This window comes from Oncorhynchus mykiss, chromosome 27 (genome assembly GCF_057628025.1).
Source record: "Oncorhynchus mykiss isolate SJ-2025 chromosome 27, ASM5762802v1, whole genome shotgun sequence".
NCBI classification, from domain to species: domain Eukaryota; kingdom Metazoa; phylum Chordata; class Actinopteri; order Salmoniformes; family Salmonidae; genus Oncorhynchus; species Oncorhynchus mykiss.
The window spans coordinates 24,818,657-24,838,425 of record NC_143048.1 but is presented as its reverse complement, the minus strand read 5'-3'; the positions used below and the strand labels follow the sequence as shown (position 1 = coordinate 24,838,425).

Below are 19,769 nucleotides of genomic sequence, written 5' to 3'. Positions count from 1 at the left end.
CCTGCTTTGACCGCCTTTCCTTCCAGTTCTCTGCTGCCAATGACTGTAACGGATTGCAAAAATCAATGAAGCTGGAGACATATCTCCCTCTCTAACTTTAAGCATCAGCTGTCAGAGTAGCTTACCAATCACTGTACCTATACACAGCCAATCTGTAAATAGCACACCCAACTACCTCATCCCCATATTGTTATTTATCTTCTTGCTCTTTTGCACCCCAGTATCTCTACTTGCACATCATCATCTGCACATCTATTACACCAGTATTTAATGCTAAATTGTAATTATTTTGCCTCTATGGCCGGTTTATTGACTTACATCCCTAATCTTTTATATTTGCACACACTGTACATAGATTTTTCTATTGTGTTATTGACTGTACGTTTGTTTATGTGTAACTCTGTGTTGTTTTTGTTGCACTGCTTTGCTTTGCTTTATCTTGGCTAGGTCGCAGTTGTAAATGTGAAGTTGTTCTCAACTGGCCTACCTGGTTAAATAAAGGTGAAATAAAAATAAAAATAAATAAATAGCCCTATTTGGTAAAAGACCAAGTCCATATTATGGCAAGAACAGCTCAAATAAGCCAAGAGAAATGACAGTCCATCATTACTTTAAGACATGAAGGCCAGCCAATGCGGAAAAGTGCAGTCGCAAAAACCTTCAAACACTATGATGAAACTGGCTCTCCTGAGGACCGCCATAGGAAAGGAAGACCCAGAGTTACCTCTGCTACAGAGGATAAGTTCATTAGAGTTACTAGCCTCAGAAATTGCAGCCCAAATAAATGCTTCACAAAGTTCAAGTAACAGACACATCTCAACATCAACTGTTCAGAGACTGCGTGAATCAGGTTTTCATGGTCGAATTGCTGCAAAGAAACCACTACTAAAGGACACCAATAATAAGATACTTGCTTAGGCCAAGAAACACGAGCAATGGACATTGGCCTATCAGGATGACGATTAGTTAGAAAGTTGCATAGAGCTAGTGAGAATAATTGATTTGCTTACAGCCACTGGATTCCAGTGCATAGTTTGAGGAAGGTGATGTGGAGGAACTGACAGAACATGCAGCGGAGGTAGCTCTTCGTTGTTATTCCAGAAGTCAGCGTTGAATCTTTAAAAAAGTGTGGTTCATTTCAATATCATAGAACAAGTCTTGTTTGTGCCTCTTTACTTATTATTTCTGCTCAAATAGGGATATAAAAAATAAATTCCACAATTAAGTTCATAATTTTGTTATTACCAGAATAAATCCTGGAGTGTACATTTTTGCATTGATAATCATTCATGTATCTGCTATTTAAAAAAAATATATATATATCCAAATAACAATGTTGCTTCCTACCTTACTGTGGATTTCCTCCACCAGGAAAACATTTAGATAAATATCCTATTCATTTAATTTCCTCTGTAGACAGAAAATAATACCGGTGGAAAATGAACGGTTCACTGAATCGCTACAATGAAATGTCTTGCTTGACTTGCTTGCATCCCCTTTAAAAAGTGAACGTATTTGGAGCTCACAGTTGTGCCCGCGTAGTTCTTGGCGCCGTGTGATGTCAGACATACCAAACAGAAAAAGCTGTCAACTAGCTGCATATGCATTACTCTCGCCCAATTAGGTGATGACATACTAAAACACTTGTTACCAGGACATATTACAAATTCTTGTTATTATCAGAATTGTTTCCAACAGGTAATTTTGAGCTGTACTAATGTGTATCAATTTACCATCTCGCCAGTTGTAGTCCTAAAAAACGGAAATGAGTTGCCACTAGTTCATTCAACCACTCCTATGGGGAAAAGTAATGCGAAAAACAGTGTTTTGGGACAAATGCCAAAAATAAGGTTCGAGTTTAACACAAGGTTTATGAGAGCTTTTGTTCTGTGCGATAATATCAGTCCGTTAACATGACCTTCATGAATTTACCGCAATCTTATTTTCGGTGTTTAAAAAAAAAAAAAGAACGGCATTATTTTCCCCATAGGCTTTGTCCAATGAACCATTGCGGAATTAGTGCCTACAAAAAGACGCCATTACTAGGCCTATGGCTCTTTCGGGATGACGATATGTACTTTGACACTTTTGAGATTGGACTGCCCTCTTGTGGATTTTCCCAAATAATTTCAAGACAACCCTCTGACATCCTAGCAATAACGTAGACTACGGTAAAATTGCAACATTATATCATTACAGTATCTTGGGATCATTTTCCCGACTCTACGCGAGGTCATGGGCAGGTCACAGTAACTGGTAGACTTGTGCTTGTGTCATAAAGGAGGGAAATGGTATAACCTTTTTGTAAAGTTGTCATAAAACAGACTTGCAAATAATGATGACAAATACATATTTACCCTCCGAAGTTATAGTGGTAGCCTATAGTTTATAATAGGCTTTACGCCTAAAACAAAAAATGATGAATACCAATAAAATAAAGAGCAGTATCATTCAAGACACCAAGTGGCATTTAATTCAAAATAAATATACATTTTTAGAAACATTTTTAATGGCAATATTAATTGCTCAAATTGTTACACAATTATGCCCAAAATAACCCCCCAAAATAACCCCTTTACAGTTACAATTCACATTAACCTATCAAACACTAAAGCTATAATAAAACAGGGAGACGTTATTTGAATGTAATTTGAATTTGATTTTGTCCCCTTATACTGAACAAACTTAATATCCTATATCACCACAGTGCTGATCTCAGCCTCAACCCCATGTTCAGGCTCATCCTCAGGGTACAGTCTGCAGTATTTGTCAACCATGACATCCAGGTCATGCTTAACGTGAGAGTTTATGTGGAGCACAGCCAGACCCTTGCACCTGTGTTTGATAGGTGTGTCACTGAGATAAGTCTGCAGACGTTTCCTGGATGTCTCAGAGCTGTTGCTGTCCTCCAGCATCAGGACAGGCAAGGTGGTCAGGACCTTCAGGAAGCAGTTGACGTTGGGGAAGAACTTGATGTCCGACAGCTGAAGTGTCTCGTGGATGGTGGAGGGCAGGCGGACATCCTTGCTCCGGTGCTTCCATTTGATCTTCCAGCAATGTAGCTCAGCGGGCAGCGTGTCTGGATTGGGGAGGTCCTTGCAGTACACATCTGCATGGTTCTCCTCTGAGGTGTTGAACTTCATCTGGCCCATGATGGCAGGGACCAGGGACAGGCACTTGAGGGCTTTGAGGTTGCTCTGGGAGAAGATGTCGTCCACCTCATCGATGACGCCACGGATCACAGGGACTGTCACGTACTCCTTGAAGTAAGTCTCTGGAGGGATCTCGCCTGCTTCGGCCGAACGGTGCTTCCGGAGGAACAGACGAGGCACCTTCACTGGGATCTCCATGGTACCCGCCAGATTCACAGCCTCCTCAAACCAAAACTCATGGTAGACTTCAATGTTGTCGAAGACTTCATTCAGAGAGTGCAGGACGGCTGTTAGACTGTTGGCAGCGAAAAACACATCAAGGGCTTCCCCTTGCAGGTTTTTGCCAAAGGCTCGTGTGAAAGAAAGAGCGTTTTTCAGGATGACCAAGGTGACAATGAACTCAAAGTCAGCCAGGGTCTCTGCGATCGAGTAGGCGTCCCCAGTTATAGCATCAGGGAACTTGACATTCTCATTGTCCCGAATGCAGTCCATGCACAGCAGGAGGGACTCAAGCAGGTCCACAGTCAGTTCAAACACGTTGTGCTGCTCTGTCCAGTTAGAGCTACAAGCCTCCTTCAGCTCAGCTGCCTTCTCATCATTTTCTTGGTGGTAAACAGAGATGGCCTTCTCCAGCTCAGCCTGCAAAGAGCGAGACTGCTTAAAGAAGACATCAATCTTTCTCAGGGTTGCCATGACAACCTGCACGCTGGGGAAGGGAAGGCTGTTGGCGAGGTGGATATTCAGTGCGCAGGTGGAACAAGGCGTGTGCATTGCCATGGGGTACTTTCCCATCAGTCCGACGGCCACAGCTTTCATCTTAGTGGCGAAGGTGCCGGTGGCTACATGGGCCTGGCCGCGGCAGTCCTCCATTCTCAGCCCCCACCCGTCTGTCACCTGGGTCTCCAGCTTCTCTACCAGTGAGGCCTCGTCCCCCTCGAACGGCAGAAAGTCCAAGAACTTCTCCCTGAGAGCATTGGACTGGTCTACAAACCGCAGAAAGAGAGGCAGGTGTCTCTCCCCAGCGAACTCCACCAGGTCCCCTGTGACCAGTGAGAAGAAGCGACTCTCTCTCACCTCCATGAGGACCTCCTCTCTGACAGTGCCCTCGCAGACTTCAAGGAGCTGGCTCTGCTGGGATGCGGAGAGGTACTCCACATTCACTGCTGTGGCCTCAAACCGCCTCCTCAGAGCCTTATCTCCAGCATTAATGCGGTACTCCAGTAAGGCCTGGAAATTACTGGGATCTCTCGCTACTCCTTCTGGGACATTGGTCTCCAATGGGATGTTCTGCTTTCCTAGCATGACAACGATCTCAAACAGAGACCTCAGGTAATCTCGGAAGTCCTTCTCCTCTGCGGACAGCTTGATTTCCTCCTCAGCGGCATCTTGACCCTCGGTTGCCTCAATGTCTTTCTTTGAGTGGAGCTGTTCAATGGAGGATGCCACTGCAAGGAAACAAAAAAATGAAATTTGATATAAGTTAATGTTCAACAAATGTATGGATACGACAATGCTTTTAAACAAAAACAATGCAACTTACATCTTCTCTCTTTAATTCTCCTTATGTCTTCTTCAGTCTGTTAAAACAATTATTTAAAACATAAGACAATGTTTATTATTAGACAATTTACTATTACATTGAAAACAGACCTACAGAAATGAAGCCAGTAAAATATTCCTTTTTAAAGCAACACTAGTATATAAAGTTCTTGCAAAAAAGAAAAGATATACCAATTCTTTGATCCGCTTGCGATGTCTGCTATGAGGATTTTTGAGGTGGCTTGTTAAATCAAATATGGTTGGAATAGCAGTATCCTTCAGTACTGTTCTGTAAGGGCTCTGAAAAACAATAATGAAGAAAAAACAAGTTATTCAAATACATGAATATCAAAACACAGCTCAAGACCTCTCACATGTAAGATTATCTACAAAGAGAGATTGTTCAGTGAGGTAGGCATGTTTCAAACAAAGATATTTGTGGTTAGACACACACTTACTGTTTTACAAACCATAGCCGGGTCAAAGTGTTTGGCACACAGTCTGTAGTGTTTATTGAGTTGGTCTGATGTTTTTGCCTCCAGATCGGCCCGGCGACAGTTCTCAACCCAGAGCCTACATCTGAACAAACCATATTAGGAGGGGTTAGTTGGCTTTTTGTTGGTAGGCCTAGTTACCTAAAAACTATTAGTTTTAAATAATCAAGATCCAGACTGAAGACGATGATTAATTGTGTCTCCCAACCCCTCCTGTCTCAGCCTCCAGTATTTATGCTGCAGTAGTTTATGTGTCGGGGGGCGAGGGTCAGTCTGTTATATCTGGAGTATTTCTCGTCTTATCTGGTGTCCTGTGTGAATTTAAGTATGCTCTCTCTAATTCTCTCTCTCGGAGGACCTGAGCCCTAGGACTGTGCCTCAGGACTACCTGGCCTGATGACTCCTTGCTGTCCCCAGTCCACCTGGCCGTGCTGCTGCTCCAGTTTCAACTGTTCTGCATGCGGCTGTGGAACCCTGACCTGTTCACCAGACGTGCTACCTGTCCCAGACCTGCTGTTTTCAACTCTCTAGAGACAGCAGGAGCGGTAGAGATACTCTGAATGATCGGCTATGAAAAGCCAACTGACATTTACTTGTGAGGTGCTGACCTGTTGCACCCTCGACAACCACTGTGATTATTATTATTTGACCCTGCTAGTCATCTATGAACATTTGAACATCTTGGCCATGTTCTGTTATAATCTCCACCCGGCACAGCCAAAAGAGGACTGGCCACCCCTCATAGCCTGGTTCCTCTCCAAGTTTCTTCCTAGGTTCTGGCCTTTCTTGGGAGTTTTTCCTAGCCACCGTGCTTCTACACCTGCATTGAATTGATTATTTTTCTGTTTTAGTGCTGGGGTGGAACAAAAACCAGCATGCCCATTCACTCTCCAAGACCAGAGTTTGAGAACCATTAATTAAATGGTACCTGGTGTATATATTTCCCAATCGTTTCACTAGAGGTACGATGGATCAACACCGTGAATGCAATGGGGGCTAACTTATCTTTACAGCTCCACACACATCACCAGCTCCACACACACCACCTACCTCGCTGCAAGTGTGCAGGCTAACAAGCAGGCTAGCTAGCCATTTTCCATATACTAAAGTTAGCTTTGATGACTAGCGTGCTACTGAACACAACATAGCTATAGCCAGCTATAGAATAATTAATTACTCCCCAAGAAAAGTACGGGTTCATATTGTGATGATCAAACTTTGTAATACCTTTCTGGATCTCTTGGAAACCTGAAAAAAGCCAAATCGGATTGAGTGCTCTTTCTGGTGCAATTTGGAGCCGCGCAAAAATTGGGCATTGTGCATAAACGTGTACTCAATTTCAAATCAATTTAGTATTAATAAATATGTTTTAGGTTTAAAAAATGTCAATTAAACAAGCTAGCTAGCTACCTGTTACTTTTAAATTAACCTAACAAAACGCGCAACAGTGCTAAGCGTGGACTGGAGGATTCATCAGAGGAGAAAAAGGAAACCGAACTGCTTCCATTCCACAAAAAAAAAAAAAAAAAAATATGTCACGTCACGTGTTCATTGGCGTTCTCTCTAAGCACAGATCCAAAATCAGTTCTGACGGACAACAATTCTACATTTACATTGTAAGGGTTAAAAGCAAAACTTACCTAGGATCAGCCTAAAACCCGTGAACAGAGACTTGCAGATGGCCGCTCTGTCTTCAACGTTACACTAACGATCTGGTTACACTCGAATCAGAGGTGCCCCAAATTGCAAAAATATGGTTTGTCATGGCAATTGGACATAAAATGCGAAATATAGTACATTTTAAACTGCTGCAGGTCAGGCTCATAAAAAAGACAATACAAACGTGCTTCGATAAAAGCCTGAATAAATTTAAAACATGTGGCAATTTTGTTCTATCTGGCTCGTTGGTCTAGGGGTATGATTCTCGCTTAGGGTGCGAGAGGTCCCGGGTTCAAATCCCGGACGAGCCCTCTTTTTAATGTCTGAAATTAAATAAGGGTCAACGTTGTGGATGGAATCATGGTGACTTCTCTACACATTTGCACGAGTTAAAACGATGGAAAATTATACTCGCGGAATGAAAAGGCTATTGCTAAATCTCTATGTAATTTCACCAAATGAACTATTTTTACGACGTTGTTGCTATGTTGCAACATTCCATCTACCGTTGCTCTCCAAATGTAAAAAGATGGGCTCGTCCGGGATTTGAACCCGGGACCTCTCGCACCCGAAGCGAGAATCATACCCCTAGACCAACGAGCCACGTCATAGAAAAAGCTGATCAACATTCTTATCAAGTAAATTCCAGTTGATTTCTCTCATCATTTGGCCAGATTAACGACAAATCACGTTCATAAAGTAATTTCAGCCACAATACTCTATAATACTACTCATCTAAAACTCATCTACACCCACTAAATGTAGCTTGCTGTTGTGTATTACTCAAGAATCATTCAGGCTTTTTTTCCCAACACTAGTACTCTACCGTCTTGATTTGTGCTAAACCGAGTTTATCAATGAGTTTGAATTATAATAATAGGCTACACAAAGGAGTTATGAAGTTAAACAGTTATTGAGCACAAAATTGGCCACCATCGTGGTCATTTATTTGGTATTTGTGGTGGTAATAGCATTGGTACAAGACAGTGTATTCCTGGAAGAAATACACACTGGTGTGTGTAAAGAAGTGTAGAGGAACAGAGGCTCACAACAGTTCAATTAACTTCTTTTTATATATCATACATAAGACGGTCTTAATATAATACAAAGGGCATTGTCATATACACAGCAAAGTCTTGACTAGATCTTACAATCTGTGGATACATGGACTTATCCTTTTCTCCATGCTGTTCAGTTTTATAGTGCATGTACAAAAAAAAATGTTATAAAATGTGAAATCAAAAATTGAAGGTAAATATATTCAAATTAAAATCAGAGGACTTGGGCTTCTGTAGGGTGAGGATATGTCAACAAGTACTCAAACATGTGTGAAACCCACAAACATAACAGCCTTATTGAAAATGGAACCACTCCCCCCCCATGTGCTTTTCATACAACCAAAAAGTAAAGTTTGTGGATGTACATGCACTTACAATATACCCTGTGAAAATTAAGGTTTGAAGATCTAGCTTTCCCTGTTTGATTCAAACCCTACCTCATAGTGTTGTCCTGATGTAGTCAAGTACCTCTGCCCAGAGGCCACGTTACACCACTGACTAAGAAAACTGAGATCTTGCCCACTGAACGGTCACCAAATTGACAAACATAATCAACATACCAGCAGGAGCAAGGTAGTGAGTTCTATACTTCCTTTATTAAAAAAATATAAATATATACATAAATTCTATTTCCACTATTAAAAAGGGGCTGCATTTCATGACAACTGCTCTAGATCAGAGGTCAATCAGCATGATCTGAAACAGGCTCACACTTAAGAGGTTTTTTAAATCTTTATTTTGGAATGTTTAGTACCAGTATGAGTGTCAGCAAAACCACTGGCAGTTTCTGAGTCTCAAAAATCATGGAGGGGTATGAAAAATGATTGTGATTATAACCTAAAACATTCAGATAAAATTTAGATATCATTACAGGTAGCTTTACATTTGAGCTTGTGGTTATACCAAACATGATTTTTCCTTGTGATGGTCTCTCCATTGAACTATGATGACAATAGAAGTGTCCTGCGGTCTGCGTGTAACTAAGAAGGCTGTTATGAGCAGGACTTTGGTCTAGTTACTTTCCAGAGTAAAAAATAATAAAAATAAAAATAAAAAAAGCACTTAAAAATCCCTGATATAAAATAAAATGAACGAAAAATGCCTTTACTAACGGTAGAGTTCTAGGGACATGCATGTCTGCCAAAGTTGAGCACACATGCTCAGGACATTAGCAAGAGGGCTGACTGGTACCCTTCCAATTTGAATTGGACCAAGCTCACAAGGAGGTGTACTTCCAAATCACTCAGAAAATCAGATTTACTGCAATTGTCTGTACACTGCCAGGGTAATGAGACAACAATAGTCTTGAGTTTTATGGCAGTAGCTAGCATGTTGCCAAATTATGTATGAAAGGCAGCAAAACCCTTTAAAATAGTATAAGTGGGAGAAATGCAGAAACAGAATGCAGTGGTCTACATTGAACCATCAGCTTTTAATTCTGCTACTCTGGAGCCTGCAGAGTAACTACCAATGTCTCAAAACATACCAAGGTTAAAAGAGACTCCCCAAAATAATCAACCAATTAATATGGAAACAGGTTTGGAAAAACATTGCAACCAAATCTGCTTAGAATATACGGTAGTTAACAGTTGTTGAATTTAACGGTTTCCAGTTTTGCTAAAGCAATATATTGCAGCGGTTTTGTACTGATGTTAAAATAAGATCTTGATAAACCGAGTCAAAATTGGTGAACTGCTACATTATTGGTTACAGACACCTAATATGCTATAAAACTGCTTTGGTATAAAAAATTAAAAAAAATCCTAAGGGAAAATAAATTCTTGTAAAATTCACAGCATAATTTGAGGAGAAAGAAAGGCAGTCACTTAACTAATTTTTCTCTCTTCAGTTTCCGTGTTTAAGATGGAGACATTTGTGCAGGTGTTCAGATGAGGAACTACATGCAAATGGGAGAAAAAAGGGGAGAAAAAAAATGGACTCTGGATGTTATTATTATTTTTTACCACAAAATCCTTAATCTGTGAACAAGATTTGTAGGAAGTAATGTTTAGGAGATTGGTGTGTACAAGAAGACCCTGTAATGTGGGGCCCCATAGATGAGAAATCTTTGTAGAGAAAGGCCTCAAATCTTCATTCTTAAATGACCCTTTTCTATAATTTTTATTCTCCTTAAACAATTAAGGGCTGTCTACAGATAAAAATAGAGGAAAGCCATCTTAATTCAAATGATATCCAGCTCCGACCCATTCCAAGTCCATGAGTCGTAAGGCCAAAAGGTTATCTGAGAACCAGCCACTGACTGAACCAGTCTTCCTCACGCTGGGCCGGACCCTTTTCTTCTCCAGAGCTCATCTGCTCTCTCGTCTGTGCCAGGCCAGGGCCAGCTCATCAGGCACCCAGGTGGGCAGCACTCCCCCCTGACATCTTTCACCTGCAGGGTATCCCCTCCACTGTCTGGGCCAGCGCACACTATAGGAACTTCACTGCTATGTGCTCCCCTCTCACAGAGTTACACAATACCGACAGACAACACGAAATATCACCGCAAACACCTTCCTCCTGGTCAAGCTAAAGGTTTTAAAAGCAGCTCTTCTGTGAAAATTCACTTTAAAAAAGGGTAAAACAATCAACAACCTGTGGAAGAAAAATGTCAGAAATTCCAGTTTGAAATAAGAGGATGTGTTAGCATTTCATTAGACAGCTACCTGTAAAACTGCTTCTAACTTTATCCCCAAATGCTCACCAGAAGATTTTGCCACGTAATACCAGATGGTGGTTATTTGTTACATGAATTTTGTGAAATGGCAGATGAATGTCTCAATTTTACTATGCTTATTCTGCAACATTATCATGTGCCTAATGATTGCAAAAAGAAATGACGGATATCACATATTCTTTTAACAAAGGTTCTTCTCTGTAGTAGCGGTTCAGCGATATCTCCCTTCTGACGTGAGCAGCTTTTGTTCGACACACCTGTTGTAAAAAACACCACCTTAAAAATGACGCACAGGGGGAACACACAGCCAAATGTCAGTGCAGTCACGAGCTGGCCATGGAACTCTGCTGCACACACACTCCAGTCATGGGAGACTCCTCCCGGTCCATGCCCTGCCTCATGCCCAGGTGGCCCTCTGGTAGGTAGTGAGACGGCCCCGTGTTTGTGCCCATGGGGTAAGCTGGGTGGGCAGCCATGCCTGTCTCCTGCCTGGGGTTCGAGAAGGCACCCATCCCCATGCTCAGCCCGCCATGATGCCCAAAAGGCAGGTGGCGGAGCTGGTAGGCCTGGTTACCGTGATTCCCAGTGGAAGAGGAAGATGTGGAGGAAGAGGAGGCAGAGGAAGACAGGGAGGTCATGGACAGATGGCCATGCACCACCTCCATGGAGTCCTGTGTGGAGGAGCTGTGTGTGGGGGAGGTGTAGTGCCGCGGGCGGGGCCGTGTGGCCATCACCTGCCCGTGGTGATGATGGGGGTGCAGGGCCTTGGGGTGCTGAGGGGGGACGTGGAAGGTGGTCTCCTGGACTGGGTGGGTCTCTCCGGCCACCGGCTCTGGTCCAACCCCACCTCCCCACACCAATGGGGGAGGGTAAGGCTTTCTTGCCTGTCAGTGGACCACAGAGAAATCAATTAATGTCTCTCGTACAAGCTCCGACTTTGCTGATCGATACTTTGAGAAAAAAAATGTACTTACTATGACTGATGTGGTTGTTCCACCTAGCTATCTTAAGATGAATGCATTAACTAAGTTGCACTAGTTAAGAGCATCTGCTTAAATGACTAAAATATGAAATGCTCCTTGGGAAAAAAATACAATTAAATTCCCAGTGCATTTAATTACACGTAAATAATATTGACTACATTAGAACTTACAACAGGTTGTCTATTGATTAATTAGCTTATTCAAATGAATGACAAAGACATGTCACCTGTGGACAGAGGGTGTCACCGTCAATGGCTGGCATCACTGCCCCAAAGTGCCCTCCACTGTGTAGGTGGTGATGGGTGGGGTCTGACCTCGCTCTACCACTGGTACTTGTCCCAGACGACCCTCCTGCAAGAGAAGAGGGCACAACCTCAGCCCATCACACTCAAAGACAATGCAAAAATGACTGAACATAGAAAAGGTTGAAAATACTTTAAGCACCACCATCGGTTTGGTTTCCCACCAGTGCACTGAAAAACTGAGACAGGAGTCCACAACTGCAATATTCAGAGGAGAGAAAGAGGGTCGAGTGAGCCAGGGAGTGTTACCTGAGCTGGAAGAGGTGCTGGAGGTGGTTCCAGAGGACTGGGACTGCTCCAGCGCTGGGCTGGTAGACACACTGCTGCTTGTGTTGGTCCCCTCGTCTGCAGTCTTCTTGAAGAAGCTGTGCTGCAGGGCGTAGTAGGGCTGGATGCGGCTCTTCGGGTCATAGTCCAACATCCGAAGGATCAGGTCCTTGAACTTCAAATAGTCAGCAACAGCATGGCCAGACTCCCCCGCCCGCCGGCCACCTGGACCACCAGCCTCTACACCCAGGATGGAGTGGAGCTTCCGAGAGGCTGGAGGCTTATACTGCTCAGAAGAGAGACGAGGGGGAGAGACAGGGAGGGGATGTCAGGTACTTGAACCTGAATACACAACACTACCAAAAGCCAATGTTAGGACATCAGATTGAGAAGGGAACTACAGCACTCACCCTTTTGCCATCTTTGGTCTTCTTAACGCTCCATGTGCCATCCGATAGCTTCTCAAAGAACTTCCTGGCTTTTGGGGCTAGGTCCATAATGTGATTGGGGGGGATACCAAGAACTTCAACTATCTTATTCATCTGGTCCACCTGAGAATTATAGAACAGAACAAAATATTGCCATGGATTAAAATGTTAATTGCCAGTATCAAATTTATTCACTCAAAGTTGGCTATATTTAAAACAACCTCCAGATAGTCAGTCAAGCACACTGTACCTCATTGGCTCCACTGAAGAGGGGCTCTCCAGTGTGCATCTCCACCAGGATGCAGCCAAGGGACCACATGTCGATGGCCAGGTCATAGGGCATGCCCAGCAGCACCTCTGGGGAGCGGTAAAAACGACTCTGAATGTACTGGTATATCTGAGGAAGGAGAAAGAGTCAATCACAACCCATTCTTATCGATATCGTTACAGATATCAGCATTACAGCAATCTTGAAAACAGAACATATGCAATACAGAACATACGGTACATACGGTATACAGAACATACGCAAAAAATGAGACTTGTGCAAGATGCAAGGTTAAACTCTTTTGGACCAAGACAATAAGTAATAGATTAGCATACCCTCTGTCCCAGTTGGCAGGAGCTGCCAAAGTCCACTATCTTGATGGCACTCCTCTTTGGGTTGCACAGCAGGATGTTCTCTGGCTTCAGGTCACAGTGGATGATGCTGAGCTCGGGCGTGGCCAGGAACAACAGCGCAGTGCAAAGCTGCTGAGCAAACTTCCTGGTCAGGTTGAGAGAGACACCGCGGAAGTTGGTGTTTCGCAGCAGGTCGTACAGGTTGTATGAGAGCATCTCAAACACCAGGCAGAGGTGGTTCCGGAACATGAAGTGACGTTTCAGGTGAACTACATGACAGGAGAAATAGCGTCAGTCAAGTGTGGCTGATACACATACAAGAGAGATTAGTGTAAAACATGATAGTGCGCCATAATGGCTTGGACAACAGACAAGCACTAGAGTGCATTACCTATGTAGTATTTCATCTCGGTGTCATGTTTGTTCATGAGCTCTAGGAGGCGCACTTCAATCTGGGCTTGATTGAGAAAAGCTTTCTTGTTCTTGATGATCTTGATTGCAACCCACTCCTGCTCTACACGGTCATAAGCTTTTACAACCTACAGCAATCCAAAAGAGAAAAAACACCAACATTTTCTTGTTATGTTTTAATCACACAAGCTGCCCAAGTGCTCAAAATGAGAGCAATTTCCAAAGTTGATCATGGGAATAATGTTGATAATCATTTATAAAAAAAGTGTACCTGTCCAAATGACCCTTTGCCTATCAAGGAGTCAATCTCATAGCGGTCCATCCACTTCTCCCCATTCTTGACAATGTAATCGTAGTTGTCATCGTCGTAGCCATCATTGAAGACCTTCCTCTCTTTCTTGTGACTGGAGTCTTCACCCTGACCCGTTTGGTGTCGCCGCTTCTTTTTTGCATAATACACCTAAATTCCAGGAAATAACCCAAATACAGACATGAGCATACGTACTTCTTGATCTAACTGAGAATATGAAAAATATTCTTAACTTGCATTGTTTGTTACTATATCTGCAATTCAAACACTCAAATACGAAATGTTGTGACAATTGCAGTATATTGAACAGCAGAAACCAGTCTCACCTCATTGATCTGTTTATAGGTTTTGATAAGGTCTATAGAGAGCTTCCGCAGGGGAGCCAAAGTAGGGTCACGAAAGCACTGGGGCATGTGCCTCTGTAACAACAAACCACAAAAGAAATCATGATCAACACTAAAAATAATTCTTACATTTTGCAATCAAAATGAAAGGCTAGTTAAAGTTCTGATTTCTATTGGGCATTAAAAAGTGTACGATTCTGTACATTTCTAAACACTTGTATCTGTAACAAATTGAAAGGTTTCTGTGTTGCTTGAATACCGGGTTGGCAGTGAGCTGTTGCGTTTGGTCGCTGTACGGTAGGACCGCAGCAGTTTGGTCAGTGCTCGGCTGGTGGCGGTCACTGTACTGCTGGTGCGTATGGGGCATTGGAGCAGCCATCTGAAGACCAGCAGCGTGGAAAGAAAAAGAGGGCGCCAGCCGGACGGACGAAGGTTTGCATGCTGAAGTCTCTCCTCCTGAAAGAAATAAACATTGACATGAATTAACACTGATATTGTAAATAAATAAAAAATATATATACATTATACAAACTTCCCCTGAAGTAGTGACAACTCAATTAAAAATTTCAGACTGATTTCTGTCAATGGAAGGTTTCCTGCCTTGACAAACTGATCTAAAAGAGACCTAGAAGTGGAAGACACTTCAGCACACTGACCATTAACCCTTACAATGCAGTATGAATCTCAATGATTATCTAAAATTCTGAAATGGGATGTTGATAAATTCAAACTATTATTTAACTAGGAATGGGTGATGAATTCTAACTAACATGTTACAGTCGGTGTAATTTACCTCATACATTGACATGAGTAGGAAGACATATAGTGCCATGTATTACTGTTAAATAGTCCAATTATTCAAATTATATATACGGTATGTTTGTATTAGCATCCATGAGGGCCCCTTTGTATCAAATGGAAGTTCTTGGCTTACACTAGTAATAATACAAAATATCCGTGTAAAGGCTTAAAAAAACAACACACACACACAGATAAAAAACATGTTCATATGGTAAAGAAAATAGGCATTTATCTTTTTATTAGCCTTTGGGGGGGGGGGTGCTGTAGAATATGTACTTTTAAAATCAGGAATAAAAATGAAATATCAATACACCCTGGGAAGTAAATCATCCTTCTCTTTATGTGAAAAGGAATCAGAAAATTATTATGTTGCTTGTTCATCTATCAGCATCTCTCACCAGACAACACAATTCACCAACGCTACACAGTAACCACTATTCAGAATCCCAGCAACAGCACCTAATTAGCATAGCCTATCACCACAGAGATACAGCGTGATTTGGCAAGCCCATCAACGCACAGGCCAATCACAACGCAGTATGCAAATAACCTACTTTTGTTGCCAGGGCAGAGCAGCTCCCATTTTCCAATGAGAAACCAAGAAATAAACAAGAAATAAAATTGAACTTTGGCACACTTAGAGGCCGCTTTCAGCACACTAGAGCCTGGCAGCAAAATAGCAGCACAGCCCAAAACCTGCACTCCATCTGAGAGCACTAGAGACAGAGCTGACCCAGCTGTGGAGGAACAAATATATCCAGATAGATATTATTAGGAAAACCTTTGAAATAAAAATGTACAGTAGCTAGTGCAGGAGAATCTAGATTAGAATTATACAATTGTAATATGCTATTTCTGACATGTCATACTTACAATAATAAAACATGTATTAGGCATCACTGATTGTGGGGGTGACCTCAGAATCTGACAAAAACAAATATGGTAGCCTATTCTAACCCTACTACTTAATCACGATAAGTAGTACAGTACCATACTTTATCAATTGTGACATATGTATAATATTGTACATTTAATATTATATAGGCCTTCATAATTATATCTGGGGCTGGTCAGTTCACACTTGTCCTTTGTGTAACTGTTCAACAATGCTTGCCAGTTGTTCAAGCATGCTTCCAAGCTCACTAAATGCAAAATACTAGTCTAAGGATGACTGGCATTTCTTTCTTTCTTCTCCACTTTCTTGGCTGACATCTTGAGGTGCACCATGGTTCTATTTTAAACTTCACTCCATTTAATGTAATCCCAATTCCAAATGGTAAACTTAATAATGCAGCCAAAATTCCAGGGAGAATGCACTGTAATGGTCGAGAGGAACACGACAAGGCAGTGGTAATCAAGAATTGAAAGAGTCTGAATTTGAACATGTGGAAAGTCTAATAAATAATATAAATCTACTGTGACTGACAATTTATGGTGGAAATGTCTTCATGTGCAATTTGCTTTGCACTGAAAGTTGTTTTGAAGTAAGCAGGTAATTTATTTAATAATTTAAGTATTATTTTTCATGTATATTTCTGATTGACAAGATATGGTTAGGTTGTGGGGGGAAAATTCAGAAGAGTGCCTCCTCCCCACGAAAGAGAAAATATGTCAGTTATTGCAGCTAACCTGGATGCATCGTCTCCTGTAAAATTTCATATCATCCTGGAAGGAGAGTCCAGCAGCAAACCACAACCCACTATAAAGAACAAAAAGGAGATAAGTATCATTCATTGACTGTGCATTTTTAGGTTGGATTTACTTTCCAAAAGCACAAAAACTTGACAGAAAAAAGAGTGAGGAAAAATACCAAAACACTGCAATGGCAAGGGCAAAAAAATAAAACTACTGGATAGTAAAATGCACATATTTTGTAACTTTAGAAAACTATAATCACTCCAACAACCACCATTTCCCAGTCAGTCTGGTTCATCTCAGTGAACCAATGATTCTCAACATGCCTAACACAATTAACCTTATAAAGCTATGATGTATGAGGCTGCAAGAACAGTTCAGAAACATGGTTTCACACCAAAAAACAGGTGCAATCCGAACAAGCAGGTCAAATCAGCTTCACCATTGTTGTGACCTGGTAACATTAGCGATCTCCTCTCAGAATGTCTTTAGTCACTTGCAAAGTTCTGGAGTTTTATTAACTTTATATACAAATGTCATGAAGATGACCCAAATGACTCAACAGCAACTAGCTAATAAAATATGACATTTATAGACATTGAGCTTAAGTAGTTTTAGTGTGGGAATGCTTGCTAAATATGATATGCAGTACAAGCCCACATTGCAACGCAAAAGTGTTTTGAACACAAACTGTAGACCATTTAAATTATTCAGAAAGGTGCATATAAAGTAAAGATAATGCTTCCAACTGTACCACTAAGGATAACCAAGGTAATTGCTTGTGAAGCATAAACGATCGAAACATTCCGTTTTCAGGACGTCTTCTGAACAGTTCCTTTCCTGACTATTGAGTTTAAGCATGAACACAGGCCTATCTACATGGATATAGTTTTAATTCGAATTTTAAGTGTTGTATGTAACTTTATATCTAACGGACTACCCTATAACATGTTTTATTTATTAAAACGATTCAGTTTAACTACATACTTGCACTCAAAACGGCCTGTCATCAATTCAAAATAAGGAATTGTTAACTGTTAGCTAGCTACTCACAGGTGATGGAGTATATCTCGCCATGGTTGGAATTTCGAAAGCAAATCATCAGTTTAGTTAAGCCTTCTCAAGAGCAGTTATGTCAGTGGCAGTCTGGCTTCGTCTACAATGACACATACTACATAGCTAGCTTACTCACTAGCTAACGTTACCCTTCTAGCTTTGGTACGTTAATAAGGCAAGCAATCCGTTTCCTCTCGCCAGTGATTGTAGTGACGACGTCTTCTGCGAGCGAGCTGTATGGGCCTAACGTTAGCTTACTAGCCAGCTTCGTTAGATGACCAGTTAGCGAGTTAGTTAACTAGCAAGCCAATAACGCTGGTTATGGGCCCTAATTGTTAACTGGCTAACGATCGTATACTCGAACGTTCGCTACCACGTTATCTTGCCCCCAACTTTCTAACAGGTTAACGTAAGCTAGCTACGGTAGTTAACGCGTCAGCTTTGCTTGCCCATAAATACTTAACGTTAGCTACTGTTAGCTAGCTATTAATTTACGTTAATACTTTGACGTAACGTTAACCGATAGATAATATTAGCTAACGTTAGTTACAACTAAAGGGAAATGCTGTTAGAATTTTTGTAAAAAATCTAACTAGCTAGGTAAAAAAAAAAAAGTTAGGTGTAGCTAGATCCAGAGCGCTAACGTTAGCTAGCGAATCTGTACTGGCTAATGTTAGCAACATTCTTACGACATCCGGCCAATGCAATGGTTGCTGCTGATCGTTAGCTAGATGACCGTAAGTTACATTAGCTAATTACCACCCCATGTAACGTTATCTACCTTTTTTTTACACAACACACAGTCAGCTTCATACACGGGCTCACCTCTGATGGCACGATCTTCATTTAAAGTCAATTAACCTGTATGATAGGGCAACTTATCCAGCTTGAGCTTCTCCGCCCCCACTGTCGTCGGCTAAGTTAAGTCAGTCACAGTCAACCTAATTCACGAAACGCGAAGGTGAAAAGTCTTCTCCACTGGCAAACCAAGTTAAAAAAAATGGCCATCCAAGTAAAACTTCTTGACGATCAAATGCGTCCCCAACCAACACAATTAGTTATCCACCCAACTTCGACTAACACCAGCTGACGACTAGCGCCAGCTAGCTATCTAGTTGACTAAACGAACGTGGCTACTATTAACTAGCGAAGGTTAGCTAACAATATTCTGTAGCTAAGAATTCAACTGCAAAATAAAAGGTAGCTACATTCAAATTGTTCCGTTTTCTTTCAAGCTCACCACCGGAAACATGGACGTAGGAAACCATAACGAAAAATAATGAAGACCCAAAAATATGAAACCAATATCATGCCCTAAGATACACGCTTATTTTTGGACAAAATGTTTTATGTCAATTTTCACAAAATGGCGCGCGTCCCAAACCTGCGCAGTGAACCGGCCCGGTAGACCAGAGACGCTGACAACTGTAAGTGCGGCTCCCACTAGATATATTTAAACTATGCTAAATCATTTGCCTTTTACTTGTCCTAATCCGATCCATTCGACGCATCGTTTTCAACACAAATGTCAATAGTATATCCAGTGATTGCATTATTCCGGCGGGAAGGGACAACATTTGAAAAGACCTTCTGACAAAATGGCGATTGCCTGAGTTGTTACTATGACAACTGTCAATCAATCTATCAAATCCCCGGATGAACCAATGACGAGGATAATTCAACCATAGATTCAAAATTGTATGCTGTCATAATTTGTCAATCAATCAGTAATTCTAATGAATAAATTGTCTCGATTGAAATATAACATTCTAAAGTAGAATAAAATAATCTAGATAGGATTTCTAAATTCGAAAAAAAATGCATGAATAGTTAGTTGTGTTGCAGGAATTTGCCAAACTTTATTGCATCCATGTTTGACTGCAATAACACATTTTCAGAAAATGAAATGCAAGACATACAGACCTAGTATTTTTTACAGTCAGATTGACATCATGATTCCTGAATATAAACAAGCTGTGTGATATTGTTGCATAGAAGAACCCATCTGTAAAGTACATTCCTGATCAGGACA

The 19,769-nt window shown here is 41.5% G+C and overlaps 2 protein-coding genes and 2 non-coding genes across 7 annotated transcripts; 1 reads left to right on the top strand and 3 right to left on the bottom strand.

Annotated features, from left to right (window-relative positions):
• Positions 1 to 2,445: 2,445 nt before the first annotated feature.
• On the bottom strand, positions 2,446 to 6,724 carry LOC110507800 (52 kDa repressor of the inhibitor of the protein kinase). Its single transcript, XM_021588061.3, has 5 exons — positions 6,413 to 6,724; positions 5,150 to 5,270; positions 4,884 to 4,991; positions 4,693 to 4,729; positions 2,446 to 4,597 (listed from the first exon to the last, which is right to left on the bottom strand). Exons 1-5 carry the CDS (start codon positions 6,499 to 6,501, stop codon positions 2,694 to 2,696), a joined length of 2,259 nt encoding a protein of 752 aa, XP_021443736.1. The 5' UTR covers positions 6,502 to 6,724; the 3' UTR covers positions 2,446 to 2,693.
• Positions 6,725 to 7,083: 359 nt separating this feature from the next.
• trnap-agg (transfer RNA proline (anticodon AGG)) lies at positions 7,084 to 7,155 on the top strand. Its single transcript has one exon. It is a non-coding gene; the product is annotated as a tRNA-Pro (tRNA).
• A 220-nt stretch (positions 7,156 to 7,375) lies between these two features.
• On the bottom strand, positions 7,376 to 7,447 carry trnap-cgg (transfer RNA proline (anticodon CGG)). The gene has a single exon. It is a non-coding gene; the product is annotated as a tRNA-Pro (tRNA).
• A 451-nt stretch (positions 7,448 to 7,898) lies between these two features.
• On the bottom strand, positions 7,899 to 19,126 carry LOC110507801 (dual specificity tyrosine-phosphorylation-regulated kinase 1A). 4 transcript variants are annotated; one of them, XM_021588063.3, is made up of 12 exons: positions 17,735 to 19,126; positions 16,676 to 16,745; positions 14,505 to 14,701; positions 14,228 to 14,320; positions 13,863 to 14,051; positions 13,572 to 13,719; positions 13,163 to 13,449; positions 12,810 to 12,956; positions 12,542 to 12,682; positions 12,114 to 12,417; positions 11,789 to 11,913; positions 7,899 to 11,463 (listed from the first exon to the last, which is right to left on the bottom strand). In XM_021588063.3, exons 2-12 carry the CDS (start codon positions 16,683 to 16,685, stop codon positions 10,903 to 10,905), a joined length of 2,202 nt encoding a protein of 733 aa, XP_021443738.1. In that variant the 5' UTR covers positions 16,686 to 16,745; positions 17,735 to 19,126; the 3' UTR covers positions 7,899 to 10,902. The 4 variants fall into 4 exon arrangements, with proteins under 4 accessions (XP_021443738.1, XP_021443737.1, XP_021443740.1 ...); XM_021588062.3 differs by having other exon boundaries at positions 18,563 to 19,126; XM_021588065.3 differs by lacking the exon at positions 16,676 to 16,745.
• Between the last annotated feature and the right edge of the window lie 643 nt (positions 19,127 to 19,769).

Bases quoted from the DNA above. Each gene is read 5' to 3' on its own strand.
- LOC110507800 (XM_021588061.3), bottom strand. From the start codon at position 6,501: ATGCCCAATTTTTGCGCGGCTCCAAATTGCACCAGAAAGAGCACTCAA. The intron at 5,271-6,412 runs GTATTACAAAGT...TGGTTTGTTCAG, and splicing joins TTTCCAAGAGATCCAGAAAG to ATGTAGGCTCTGGGTTGAGA. The intron at 4,598-4,692 runs GTAAGTTGCATT...GTTTCCTTGCAG, and splicing joins GAGAATTAAAGAGAGAAGAT to TGGCATCCTCCATTGAACAG.
- LOC110507801 (XM_021588063.3), bottom strand. The intron at 14,052-14,227 runs GTGAGACTGGTT...CCTGGAATTTAG, and splicing joins CCTATAAACAGATCAATGAG to GTGTATTATGCAAAAAAGAA. The intron at 12,418-12,541 runs GTGAGTGCTGTA...TCTTCTGAGCAG, and splicing joins AGACCAAAGATGGCAAAAGG to TATAAGCCTCCAGCCTCTCG.